Here is a 14246-nt window from a genome sequence, read left to right as displayed (position 1 = left end):
AATAATTTAATCGACAAAATACATATGCTTGTTTGACATACACCTCTTAAAGTCTTAGCATTCTAGCACATCTCTCTCCAGTATTCACGAAGCAAGCAAATTTCCTTCTTCTGATCCCAGGTCAATAAACTGTGTTTTACTTTGCTGTAAAATATTTTTTCTGCAGGAAAAAAAAAAGTTATTTTCAGACCAATTAATGTGCTTTGAAACTCCTGTATTCCGGTGAAAAATAACTTCACACACGATGGCTTTCTTCATGTAAAGCTCATACAACCAGCTGTTGAGTGTGTAGCTTCATGTGATGTATATCACTCTTCTCATAGTGGGGCTTGGATGGAATGTTCATTAGATTTAACACATTGCTGCTGACACAGGAGATTATTTTCCTCCCACTTGGGAGGGCCTTTCCTGTTTCTTGCTCTAACTCTGCTCAGCTGGTGGTACATCTCCTTGGTGAGCTGATTCAGGCCACTGAGCTGGCAGGGTTGCTTGGCTGGTTTGTGTTTTTTTGTGGATAATATCCCTGGGGTAGTGGGCTGACCAAGGCAGCAGGCACAACTCGGAGGCTGCATCAGCCAGTGTGGAAGTACTGTGGAGGGGAGAGAGCATGTTGCAGAAGCATGCAGTTGCAGCGAGCTGTTGAATCACCTGTTTGTCATGTTGACTATGCCATTGTCCCTTTGCTAATTTTCAAGACGGTGTTATTTGAGCATGGGAGGTATCATTTTTAGGATTCTGTTTCTTCAAAAACATTTTTTTCAAAATATTCCTTTTCAATGGTATAGGATACTTTGTGTATCTTCCTTGCACTAGAGATACCAAAAACACTGTGTCCAGTTCAGAAGGTGATCTCAGCTGTAGCTTAACTTCCCGTATTCATTGGCTGTTGCTTGTATTGGCTTTTATAACAGTTACTGTAAAAGAAGCCCGTTTTTGATGTTGGATAATATCCCCACTTTGCAAGCTTCCCCTGTGGAATAGAGAAAACTTTGGACTCTGGTCCTCTGTATTTATATGGATAAACCAGTCTTTGAGGAGCTAAGATGTGGTGCTTGTTGTACAAGAGCTGTAAAATAGATTCGTGTAACTCTAAGTCCGTCATAATGATGTAACCTGTTTTTGAAAGTAACAGTTTAAAATTGTAAGTGTATTTACAGTGGATGTGTGAAACATAATGTGTTTTGAAGTGCCTGGGAATGTTTTATTTCAAAGGCAATACCTAATCTATATAATCCTAATTTTAAGATTTTTTTTTCTGTTGTTTTTAAGAGTACCATCTAAAATTATTGTTTAATAGTAGTTTAGGATAAAATATTTGCTCAATGTCCTCAGCGTGTTACCTCCAGGTATAACTGGTTTCTCTAAAGACTCATGTTCTTTGTAAATTTTAGGCTGAACAACAAGGGAAATTTTAAAACTAATATTCCAGAAAGCTTAGTGTGGTTTGGCAGTTAACAAAATAAATCTTGCCCTTCTCAGAATGGCTTTTATGTGCTTTCCCCACCCCCTTCCCCCCACTTGTTTTTTTTAAATTCCTTTATGTTGAATTGAAGGTTGGCTAAGAAACTTGGGGTTGTTGATTTGCAGAATGGATATGTTTAGTATTGTTTGACTAGCAAACATGGAACTTTACTGAGCACTTAATGCAGGAACAAATCTAGCACCCTGTTCAAGATGCAAGATCTTGCTATTGTATCTTGGTAAGAAGATCTGGATTGTCTTTGACTTCATATAGATAAGTATATCTGAAGTTGGAAACACCATCTTTGGCATTTCTGACTTACAGAAATTGTATTGCTGTGGTGGTGGATTGGGAACAATATATTAAGAAATAGGTAGCAATTAGTGAAATGATACTCTAATAAATAAAATGTATGAATCCTAAAGATATCTTTTGAATTTTTTTTATTCACTGTGACAAGAGAATTCCATTCCTATGTGTGTAACAAGTACAATTACAGCAGGCAATTCCTTCAGATCCACTTTCAATTTCATAGCAGTGTGGTTCACTGACTTGGGGATCTGACATTTAATGATGACTTTTGTTTAGCCTTAGATTCTGGGGCATCTTAAGTGTATTTTGAGAGCACTTGTTTGAAATGCTAGGGATGGAAATGGGGGAGTTATGTTTTTGACCTTCCTTGCATCTTGTATCAGCTACTGGGCAAAGCCAAATGTCTCACAGTAGAAATGCTTTAATGCATTAACTGGGCTGTGACACTAGGCATATACAGCTTTTCACGTACGGAAGAATTTTGCTTGAAATACTTTGCTTGTCATGTAGTACATGTCTCTATTGAATTAGAGTGGTTTTGCTCACAAGTTCTAGTGGGTTAGCTAATATACTTTTAGTTCAAATGGAAATATTGTATGGCTGTCTTTGATCTCTGTCAGCTGGTGTGTGTCCAGCTTCTGAGATTCTTGTTGGTTTGCATGCTCTGTGGCTGGACAACAGTTAAATTTTTTTTTTTTTTTTTGGTAAATAACTTATTTTCCAGTTTTGTCCTTGACACATTTGTAGCAAAAATAGCAGATTTAAAAGAATAGAGAAAAATTAGTTTGTCACTTTTTCACAACTGAAGCAAACTCAAGTGTTTTATTTTTGGAGCATGGAAGCAAAGTTAACATCTACGCTATGGTATGGTTTCTTTCATGAAGTATCAGAATATTTTATTTTTGATGTTATTGGCTCTGGTCTTAACAGCTGCTGTATTGTGAACTTTGGTTCATTATACAAAAGTCATGTTTCAACTGTGTAAGTGTATTCCAGTCTCTTAGTTTTTGCAAGGAAATTAGTGCAAAGGGAAGTATGTGCGTGTTAATAAAATTATCTCTTTTGAAACTTAGCATTTTTAGTAATGGTTTTAGAATCTTACATGGTACTTAAATTGATTTTGGAACAGATGGAACAGAAGGACTGGGTAGCATGGAAATTATAATGATACCCAATTTAAAGGAAAAAAGTTGTAAATATTTATTTTTTTAGTTTTCTTAATATAATTTTGTATTTAGCTATAGTTCTATTTTGCTGAGGGTCATCCATGCCTTAAGAAAAATGCATATGTAGGATATCCCTTGCAGATTTCACTTACTGATTCCACTCTGTGTTCAAAATGTTGATACTGAAAAAGTGTTGAGATAGCTTTTATTTTATAGTAGTGTGATGATTTTATTAAACGACCTGGGCATGTGAAGATCTCAGTTGTTACAGCTGGAAATGAGAAAATTAAAATTTTTTTCTTTTTTTTCTGCCCCCCCCCCCCCCCCCTTCCAGATTTTCAACTGAATTCTCACCTATCAACACTGGCAAATATTCACAAGATTTACCACACCCTCAATAGGCTGGTAATGACTTGCCATTTTCTCTCAGCAGAATAGCTAGGGCTCTAGTCCAGAATGTTTTGTGATTGAAATCATTAAGTGATTACACTTTTAAAAACTATGACTGTCTTTTTGTATGAGAAGCTGTTGGTTTTGAATCCATTAAGAGATAAGCAATATTAGTAAAAGGTGAAAGATACTCTGGGTGTCAGAGTGGAGTTTGAGCACTGTTCACTGCAACATTGCATTTAGATGTTGTCTCCATAGAAGAAGCTTTCCTAGATGTATCAAATAATGATAATCACCACCATTATCCAATTTCTTACAGTTCTTGTGCAAAACATATTGAATGACCAAGTTGTCCTCTTACAAGCACGCAAAGAGTGAAGCAGGATTTTTTTGAAGACTCCCTGCTTGTTCGCTGTGCACTTACATTTGTTTTACTGCAGCCATAGCTGGAAATGCCAGTATGGCTTCTGCTTGTACACTGCAAATTTAGTGGAAAAGACACTGCCTAAAGAAGGGAGTAACCTGTTTGCAAGATTTCAGTTGGTTTTTATTCAGTTTTCTTTAGGACAAATGTGTGTGTTTATCCTTAAGCAAAGCCATTTCTGTGGTAAATGGTAAATTCAATCTTTCTAATGCTGCATTTATTAATGGAATTGTTCAATACAACAATGCCAAATTCCCCATCCAATGGATAGTTATTTCGACTCTTGAAACACAGTTTGATATGTTTTTGATAAATAAATAATTTGAAAAGTATTTTTGGATTTTTAAGATTATGCTTGAACTTTTTAGATAAATTTGCAAGGCGAACTTTTTAGATAAATGTGATCTGAAAACACAAAGGCTCTGCAGTCTTAGCTAGATGCTCCTTAAGTAATTAAGATGAATATTAATATAAAATAGAGGTTAAAAACATCACTGAACAATGAAGATTACCATCTGGTTTAACTATATCATTCCTACTCTTTTGCAGAATCTGACAGAGGACGCTGGTCAAGACGATCACCAGACAGGTATTTAATAGGGATGTAGTAGAAATAGATTGAAACAGTTTAAACATGCATCGTCAAAGAAGTCTCTCTGACATCATTGAAAATTATAGTCTAGAAAGCTAAAGGAGTTTTAGAAAACAAGTGCCTGTCATTTTACTGTTTCATAGTGTAAGTACTTTAGAAGACTTCATGAAAAATTTCTCTCACTCCTTGGACTCAACCCATTAGACTAGCAGAATATCCATGTTCTTACAGTGTTTTGACTCTTGAAAGTGTGTTAGTGAGAACAGAGCAGAAGCAAGACCTCTTGTGGCTATTGTGATGCCTGTGACCGAGTTTAAATGCTGTGCTCCAAACCACCCTGCTTTTTTCTTGAGTAGTTTTGATGCAGGTTGTTCCTGTTTCTTGTGCAGATTTTCAGTCAGTGTCTAAGGGCTATTTATTAGTCCAAATATGGTTTCTGTTCAATAAAATGTCATCATTTTTTAAGGCTTTCATCTCAGGTGCTTGGTACTAGCTTGCTGCCATTCTTGATTCATCAGCATTTGTGCTTTGTGACTTGGTATCTTGCAACATTTGTTACCTCCTTTCGTGCTTGTTACTTATGAGCTGGCATCTTCCTTGATTTCTTTTTCTTCCTTCCTTTCTGTGTTACAGGCGTGATACCTAAAGGAGGAAGGAAAATAACTTACTGGCTTCAAGCCCTGATCACTCAGCAGAACTGTTCTTTAAAACTGACTGTATCTGTCCTACCATCTGTCTCAAAGTTTTTCTCTTTCCTGAGGTGTTGGCTATGTTTGCTGATGTTACCTTGAACACTTAAAGAAGTGGAGAGAGCTGTCAGCTCCTCCTGGAGATTTCTGGGACACGCTTATAAATCTAGCATACTCTTAGCCTAGAGCAATGAGAAGAGATGCATAGGACTGCATTGTTTGAGATCGTACAGGGCTCACTTAGGGCTTAAGTACCCTCCGCCATGCTGTGGCAGGTGACTTGGTTTCATTGTTGAACTGTCTTACCCTAGCCACAAAAGGCTTCTGTCGAATGTTTTCCTTCAGTGTAGTTAGTGATTTGATACTTGAAATAAGCTGATCATGTAAATGAGAAACTCCTGCAAAAGAGGTTGAGTCAGGTAGTTAAAGACGATCAGAGGTTTTACTGCATGGGACTTTACGCTTCTGAAATAACGTTACTGGACAGTGTTATGTAAACCTAAAAATAATTATGTTTGCAAATTATTTGATTTGGTTGTGCCTAAATTTTTGGAAATTCTATTTTCCAGTATTACTTGACTGCATAGTAAGACATGTCAAGACCTATTGATTTTGTTATGCAATTTATAGAACTGCATAGATGGTGTGAATTTGAGATTCTATGTCCAGAACTCATTTGAAAGTCATGTTAATAACTCCATCATAAAAGATTCTTTGAGTGTTGCCAAACCCATCTAAAGATTATTTTTTTTTTACATTCTGAATTTTCTGGAGTAAGCCTTATCCTTAAAGACTCTATTTGTTTTCTGACATAACTATCCTGGTTAATGTTATTACATTGTTGTCCCTGCTATTTGCATTAATAAATGAATATCTAAATTTGAGATTTCTAAAAGCTATTTTAAAAACCTGAGTATTTCAATTTTACGTTAATACTTATAATGAGCTTTTAATGCATATTACACATATTTCAAAGCAGTTGTTTCTGAGCTAACAATAAATGTACTGGACATCTAAATTACTTAAAGCAAACTATATCTTTTCTAAGTATTAGACAGATTTCTTTTCTGGAACCAGATCTTAAATTTCTAAGAGCTAGAGGGTGGCAGTTTCAGAATTCCTTCAGTGATTTGGGAGCTAAGATGGATCTTGCTTCAAAATTCCAGTCACTTGTAATGATTACAGTGTTATAAAATGTGTTGGCATTCTGTTTGCATATATATCTGAAAAATAAGGTAGACTGTAAATGTGTCGTGGGCCTGTGCCTTTCCAGCTGTTTGTAGGGGTAAGAAAAGCAGGCATTCAGATTCTGTAAATGATTTCTTTTTCTTCTAGTATGTATGTGCATTAACTTGGAAAACTCTCTAGAAATTGAAATAGTAATTGGTTTTATGTCATAACTACAAATCTAGCAACTTTTTAATAGCTTAAAGTCATGATTTGGTTATTAAATTGTGACTTAATTGCCTATCCAGACTGAAATGTCTTTACAAGTAAAAGTACACTTCCTGTTGTCATCTGGCTTGTTTAAAAGAACGAGGTAATGTCTTCAACAAAACCAAGGCTTCATTGCTGTTCTTGAAGCTTGTAAGGGGCGGAAAAATACTTTGGCCTCTAATTTTTTTTGTTATTTTAGAGAAGAAAACCCTCTTGAGTCCAAAGCAATTCTGTAGTGTGGAATTCAAGATACAGAAGATGATTTTTCCTTTTACAGCAAGATTGCAAGTTGTTTGATGTTTTGATGAGTATCTTAGTTTTCTCATCTTGTATCTGAAAAAATGATGATTGTTAATGGTGCTTGTGGTGGTCTTGTTGCATCATTAAGCAAGCAGCTATATCTTTCCAATTGCTTCAGCATTCACAGCTTCTAATTATTTTTCCTTTGAAACATCTCTCTTCGTAAGCATCAGAAGAACAGGATTATTCACAGGCATTTTCTAGAGAGAGGGTGAAAATTGCATGTCTGTAAATCACTTCTGTAGGGACACAGCTTGTAGAATTCTTATTTATTGACCCCTATTTTTTTGTTTGTTTGTTTGTTCTGGTTTTGTTGCTCTTCTAGGAGTGTCCCTCCCTTGTGGTGACTATCTTGCATATTGTTTTAAATTTCTTAGGGTGAATTTTAGTTCGAGTTGCTATTTCCTGTTGGTAGCTTTGTCTCCTGCAAATTTGGAAGTACTGAATAGAGCGTTTGGCAAACAACATTTATACTCGGCAGGCTTTTGGCTGATGGTGGCCTATTCAGCAGTCATTTGGAGGCTCTACCTTGCAAATGCTAGCTTCAAGTGTCAAAAAAACAGTGAGAACTAGGAGGGTTCTGCCATTCTTGAGTTAAGACCCAGGAGTAAGAAACTTTGAAGATAATCACATCAGAAAAACTGCACTCGGTAAGTAAAGTTCCTGTCAAACTTTGCATGAAGTCAGAGGGAGCATGTTTGTTGGCGGATGATCAGACCTTTGAGAGAACTGAAATCAGTTGTGAAAGGCAGGCATAGAAATTACATTTAGAATTAGAAAACTCTGTCTAGGAAAGGTTAATATTGATGATACTTAGTGAGCTATGCTGTAAAATAAGAAATGGCAAGAATTTAAACACCCCCCCCCCCCCCCCCCCCGAACTCTGATAATTTTTACCTTTAGATGGAAATTAAAGGTAGAAATATTCTGCTGGTTTAACTTCCAGGGTTTGTTAAAGGGAAATAGTAACTGCCTTTCAAATTCAATATACTGATTCTAGTAACAAAAAGAAATACTTTTAAAGCAACATTCTTGTACTGTGTTTTTCTAGTAGTTTAGAGATCATTCAACAGTTAAGGCATAGTGGTCCAAACCTCAATTACTAAGATGTTAAATCTCTGAAAGCATGTACAATAGGTTTGTCTACCTGGTGTCTGTGTGTGTTTGTGTGTGAGGGGGGTGTACATGTGCATTTAATAGCCACTTACCAATTTCTGAGCTATCTCTTTTCTTCCCTTTTCTGTCAGTTTGAGAGCTGCAACTAGATACATTCAAACCAAGAAAGGGTACAAGTTTTTCGTATGAGTCATTAGAGAAATTGGGTTATGGTGAATTCTATTATCAGTTTAAGCCTTTAAACCCAGTTCAGCGATCTTCCTTAAAATGCCCTATCATTTAATTAGGAAAAGACTTGAAGCAGGAATTCTTGGGTTAAATTCTTCGGTTTGTGTGGGGTTGCAGATCTGACAAAATGATTTTCCTGTTCTATAACTGTATTATTTTTACTTTCTTATTTTTTTAAATTTTAATTTTAATTTCTTTTATTTTCATCTTTTGCTATGCTTCTCTTTTCACAGAGGCCTTGCATATTTCTTTTCCCAATCAAATAACTAGTAAACTGGGCGAACCGGGGGGGGTGGGGGGGTGGGGCGTGGTTTTTATTGCATTTTACCAGCATCCAATGCCTGTGGCCATCATAGATTTTTTTTTTCCTTAACATAGGAAGGCAATTTAAAAACAATCAGATTGCTCTGAAGGGAATGAGATAGCTACAGGTTGTACTTATGTACATACATATTTTCCAAAATAAGGTGTTCATTAGCACACATTTTCATTTATTAAGTTTAGTGTGTGTCTGAGTCTGTTGGCTGTCTGTAGCCATCTGTTAAGTTCTGCTGTCATCTGAAATATTTTTATTTTGTGTAGGTTTTCAAAAAATGCTTACTAGCAGAGTCTTTAGAAACTTGATCTGAAAAGCCGTAAAGCATCACATTTTCAATGACTTACGGGAATACAATTTTGCGGTATCATTAATTTGCAGGCATAATCAGATGGAACAAATGACATTCAGCAGGTCAGGTTCCTTAGTTTCTTTAATCTGGGTAGTAAAATGCATCAGGTGTACTGTGAGTTTTTGATGGTCTCTGGCCTACCTGTTTCAAATATATTTGATACTGATGAGAAGATGATAAATACTATTATTGTTAATTTCCTTTTGTAAGGTATTCTGGACAGTGCATCTAGAAATATATTCTTCTGATGCAGCCTTTATGATTTTTTTTCATGTGACAGTAGTTTTTGGAGTATAATGTTTGAAAGTTTTTTGATAACTAGTTAAATTATAATTTGAATTTACAATACTCTTAAAACTTTGTTTCTAAAAGATAGTGTAGATATGACCATATTTTCCTGAGAGGATACTGGGGTGGGGGAGCTTTGAGAGGGAGGGGAGGGAAATTATATACATATGAAGAATTTTTGAATTGGAAAGAGTATTTCCTGAACTAGAGAGATTCATTTTCTTCTTAATAGAAACAAATATAAAGGTAAAACCAAAGAAGGCATACTAAGTGCAAAAGCTTTATTACTTGAAACCAAATTAGTTCATCTTGATGTAAAAACTGGTTTGAACATCTTGCCTAATACTAGACAAATCCATACGTTCATATGCATAACAGTTTCAGTGCATGTTTAAAATAAAGTACATGTAGCAAAGCCTCCTAGGCTGTAAGGTTCCTTACATGTGTTTCTCCTATAACAGGAGAGAGACTTTCAAAGATACGAAGAATAGGTAAGCAAAAGATTGCTGTTAGTGTTTGTTGGGAATTGGGCCTCTGATTTCAGTCTGCTCCCTTGGTGTACAAAAAGAAGTCTGTGCTGTGATTTAAAATAAAAGATTTTGTGGACATCTTGATAAAGCATAGCTAAACCTGGATGCTGTTGAAGTTAAGAGAAGGTAGCTGAGGCATGCTAGAGTCCTTCATATTTTCTTGCAAGTGTCTTTGGCATTGCTTTGTGTGGATTTTTATGCCTCATTTCTCTCTTCCTTTCCTTTTAAAATTCTCTGCATAACACTTAGAGCTTTGATAGCTCTTTGAGCTTCTTGTACACACACCTTTCTCAGGTGTCCATGTGCAGTATATGAAAATAGGACAAGATTTTGCCTGGAGTGTTAGCCTGCTGTGTTCATGAGACAGCAAAGGCAATTTAATGACTTGCTGTGGTCAAAAGGGCTGGTCCTGTGCTCTTTCTTGTGCTAATGTACAGAAAGCTGTTATTCTTTTTTGCTTGGGTTAATTATCTACAGGTTTGGTCAGCTGGATTGGCACACTGAAGAGTCACCAGAGACAGGAGTATGTAGCTGAGAGAAGGGGAGGGAAAGACTGCCACTTGATTGGCAACAGTGTCTTGAATTGGCTGCTTCCTACTTGGAGACCTTCATTCTTTGAGACCTATCCAGTCCAAATGATGGAGCCAGCCACTTATTTTTCCCCTAGTGGTTGCTGAATGTCTCTTCCCCTGCTCTCCCCCCACTCCTCAAAAAAGGAAAGAAAACAAACAAAAAACCAAGCAAACAAAACCTTTCCTACCCCTTGTTCTCTGTATTATGAAAAACTTGGGTTTAAAAATAAAAAGGTTCTGTTTTCTAGAGGTAGGTGCTCTAGCTTTTGAGTCACATCTGTATTTTAAAAAGTAATGAACAGCTCTTAGAAGTTCTGATTTGAGTAAATGACTAATAATTTTTGAGGACTTAAATACTTCTTCAGGATAGTCTCAGTTCTTGCCTTTCATTAGACTGAAGTAGCACTAGCACTACTGTACTTTTTAGTATAGTACTTTTGGCCTTAGCTGAAACCTGGTCATAGAACACCACGTAAAAGTGAGATGGATTTTGCTATTGAAAGGAGACCATGTCTTTTGTAATTTTTAAATCCACTAACTTCCCCCCTTCCCTTCCCTTTGTAATATGCCTATTAGTGGACACAGTTGAACTGGTCTGCAACAGTTTCATTTCTTGTACTGGTGTTTTTAATTCCCTCTGTAGGAAGTCTCCGGTCTTGCAGTTCATCAGACTGCTTTAGTAAAGTGATGCCTCCAAGGAAAAAGAGGAGACCTGCAGCAGGAGATGATTTATCTGCTAAGAAAAGTAGACATGATGGGTATGTCATCTTACCATGAGCTAAGACTACTGGAATATCTAAAGTTGAATAGCTGATATGATCATGTGTTTAAGTACTTATTGAAATGATATTCAAATTTGAATGGTTTCTCAATCTGGAACCATAGCCTGTGGTTGAGCTATGGGATATTGATAAGCACATCTAGGTTCAGTTTGCATCTCACCTTTTTTAGTCATACAAGAAGCTTGTTAGGGAACTTCTCTTGCTCTAGTTTGCCAGCTGTCAAGAGACATACTTGTTTGTTCAAAAACAGCTTCTGAGAGGTACAGTAATATTATCCTGTATACATGCATAAGATCTGGACTGGGCATTCTCAATCTACAGCCTGTCAGAAAAGTGAATGTAGTTGTAGCCTACTCAGCTCTTACTTGAAGAGTCCTGCTAGTCTCTCCCTGTCATGTTGTGATTTCATGCTGGTCATGTAAGGAAAAGGTGAAGGTTGCCCAGGCAAGGTGATAGCCAGTGGTGGAGTGGTGATTGAGTCGGTGCTGCTCAGCTTCCCTCTGGGCCACAGAAGTGCAAGTGGGTTATAACTGTGTGCATGAGCAGTGTATTCTTTCAGCATGTGTTGCATAGCTGAGACTTTTGCAAGTGCTGGATTTGCAGTATGTGTATGTACGGCCAGCCTCAGTCATTCAAAAATCATTGAATGTGTTCCTTCTGTGCAAGATAGTTGCTATTTATGTGCACTAAATTCAGAACTTGTGGGAATACAGGACTGTACGCTCCTGCATGATAGGTGCAGGACTGTCCTGATGTTGAAAAGTGACATGTACAGCCGGAAAGTTCGGTTGCCACTGTGTCAGTCAGTAGAATTTGAGCTCTATTACATTTATTTATTACTGGTGACTCAGAAAAAACATGTTTCCATAACAAGTATCTTCAGGAAGGTAAAAAGACACATTTCTTTCTTAACTGTCAGCCTGAAATCAGGCGGGGTGCTTTCCTTTTTATTCTTTAGCAAGAGTAAGAAAAATGCTGGTAGCCAAATTAAGCCTCTAGTTATGCCTCTATAACTCCATTGTGTTTAATAGGGTTGCACAACTGTAGCTGCAATGGAATTTATTAAATGATCTGTTGATGCAGAAGAAAGAGATTTCAACTCTCCCTTTCATTGCGTTGCATATGTAACACTAGCAAGAACAAAAAAGCAGTACATGTTCTTAATTTTTTTTGTTGCTTTTCAGAAATAATAAAATATAAAAGCTAAATAGTTGATAGAGAACATTACAGCTTATTCAAAGATATGCATACAATACGGAAGTGAAATGAGGACAGAATGTTTTTAGAATCTAAGTAGAGGGGTTCATGAGATTTAACTCTACCTCCCTTTGCCAAGACAGTGATGGTAAAACAAAACAACCCAAACCCCTAGAAAGTAATGTTGTCTGTAAGAGATACTGATTTGTGTAATTCAAGTAAGAAAGTTATGAGAAACTGATTTCTTAACTCTATCAGCAGTGTATATATAAGAATTAAGAGCTTTTTGAAAGCCTAATTTGAAGGATTTTATTTTATATCTGCCTTTCAGTTAATGGGTCTAGTCTTCGTTCTACTGTCATGTAAGGCTTTATTAAAAGGAAGACCTCAGCCTGCTTTTAGAAGTGGAGGTGAAACCAGATCTGCCAGTCATGGGCCACAGGGGAATATCCTTCTCTGGTGTGGTTCCAATTTTTATCTGTCTTCCTTCTTAACTTCTAAAGGTTTTTGGGATTTCTCTGCTTCCCATTGTACAAGTTTCTTTTGTTTTGGTCTTCAAGAAAACAGTTTTTATTTCAGCATGACTGCCAATATGAAATAATTTGCCAAACATTCAGCTCGGTCTTGGAGCTCTATTTTCTTTCAAGGAAGGATTTCTTCAAATTTGACTTATGCCCCTGTACCTTCTGTGAACAAGCTAGTCAAAGAGCAAGCTGTCTCCTGCTTCCATGCTTGTTTGTCAGGTGGAGCTCATGCCTGTCATGTTTGGTCTTTGGAGGTCAGACATCTGTTTGTCAAGCAGAAATCAATCTGAAATCAGGAACCTCTACAGCAGTGTGCTGTAGCAGACCTAGTTATTTGCAAAGCCATTTGCTCTTACATTGTATGCAGAGAATACTGTATACAATAAAAACAATACGGGTACTGCAGTGCCAGTTTATGGAATAAGGGGCTTCTAGGCCCTGTTCTTTACCCTTGCTTCTGTTTTATTAGAGGCAGACTTCCTAGAAGCTGCATACTAGTAACTGAGTATAAGCCTTCAAGGGGCGTGAGCCTGTGTGGATTCTGTTTTAAGCAAAAAAGGTAGTGTCTGCTCTCGAGTGTCTGCTTTCAATGAAAAAATACAATGTGTGCTTTCCAGAAGAGGCTGTATTTCCTAACAGAGATGATTTGCCACTTTAAATGCTTATGGAATGATGTAAGTTTTGTATGTTTCTCAGTTACAGTGGCAAATTTATAGGGGTGACATTAACAAATAAATTCAGTAATTGCGAGTATCCTGTTTGCTTTCACTGCGAAAATGTTAGGTAGTAGTCTGAAGATTATCACAGGAGTGTAGTCATTAATGGTGTTATCACCAAATACCAAATGAAAAAACAAATGAAACCAAATGTTAATGATGCCTCTTGGTTTGTCCATACAAAGGAAATATTAGGATTTTTTTTAATCCTTAATGTGGATAGTTTTGTTGGGTGATATTTTCAGTCTTCACTATTTGTGGTGTGTTCCTATAATATCTTTACCTATGATAGTAATATTTTTGATATATATATTCTTTCCAGAAAGTTTATTTAGTCAGGGATCTGTGCTGAAAGAGAAGATTTCTAAAGACTCTTAAACTCAAACACGTCTGATACCAGGGAGCCTGTAATAGCCTTCACCCTCAGTTACAGGCTGTTAGGGATACAGGCCTCATCTCGGATGGATTAGTGGAATAATGACACTGGCCTCTGAGGAAAAACATTCTCAGGAACAAAACTAGTTGTCAGTAAAGTTATTTGGAAGTGCTGATCTCATGCATAGACTGCTTATGGAAAAAAAGATTCCAAACATGTTCTTTAGCATTCCACCCTTATACAAGAAGAGCTTGAATTCTGTTCATTAATGTTCACGATGTCACCTTGAACCATGAATGCAGTGTTTCAGTGGGAGGGAATTTTTATACCAGGTGATATATAATGAAAAGAACTTGGTGTATTAATTTCTGGATCACAGCAAGATTTATCCTATCTTAAATAATAGCTATTGGAAGTAAACAGTTTAGCACACATGAGAACATAATGACTTGAAGACTTAGTTTGTATTTTCCTCTC

At 36.7% G+C, this 14246-nt stretch overlaps 1 protein-coding gene across 1 annotated transcript in view; it reads left to right on the top strand.

Annotated features, from left to right (window-relative positions):
* Positions 1–562: 562 nt before the first annotated feature.
* Positions 563–14246, top strand: part of DCUN1D4 (DCN1, defective in cullin neddylation 1, domain containing 4) — a 30756-nt gene continuing 17072 nt past the window's right edge. The window contains exons 1-4 of the mRNA XM_010282679.1: positions 563–578; positions 3275–3345; positions 4304–4343; positions 10818–10932. Coding sequence (XP_010280981.1) covers positions 10862–10932 — 71 coding nt within the window. The 5' untranslated portion in view covers positions 563–578; positions 3275–3345; positions 4304–4343; positions 10818–10861. The remainder of the gene's footprint in view (positions 579–3274; positions 3346–4303; positions 4344–10817; positions 10933–14246) is intronic.

Source organism: Phaethon lepturus, unplaced genomic scaffold (genome assembly GCF_000687285.1).
Source record: "Phaethon lepturus isolate BGI_N335 unplaced genomic scaffold, ASM68728v1 scaffold1442, whole genome shotgun sequence".
NCBI lineage: Eukaryota > Metazoa > Chordata > Aves > Phaethontiformes > Phaethontidae > Phaethon > Phaethon lepturus.
Note: the sequence above shows the minus strand (reverse complement) of the source record. Positions and strands in the feature narration are given on the sequence as shown.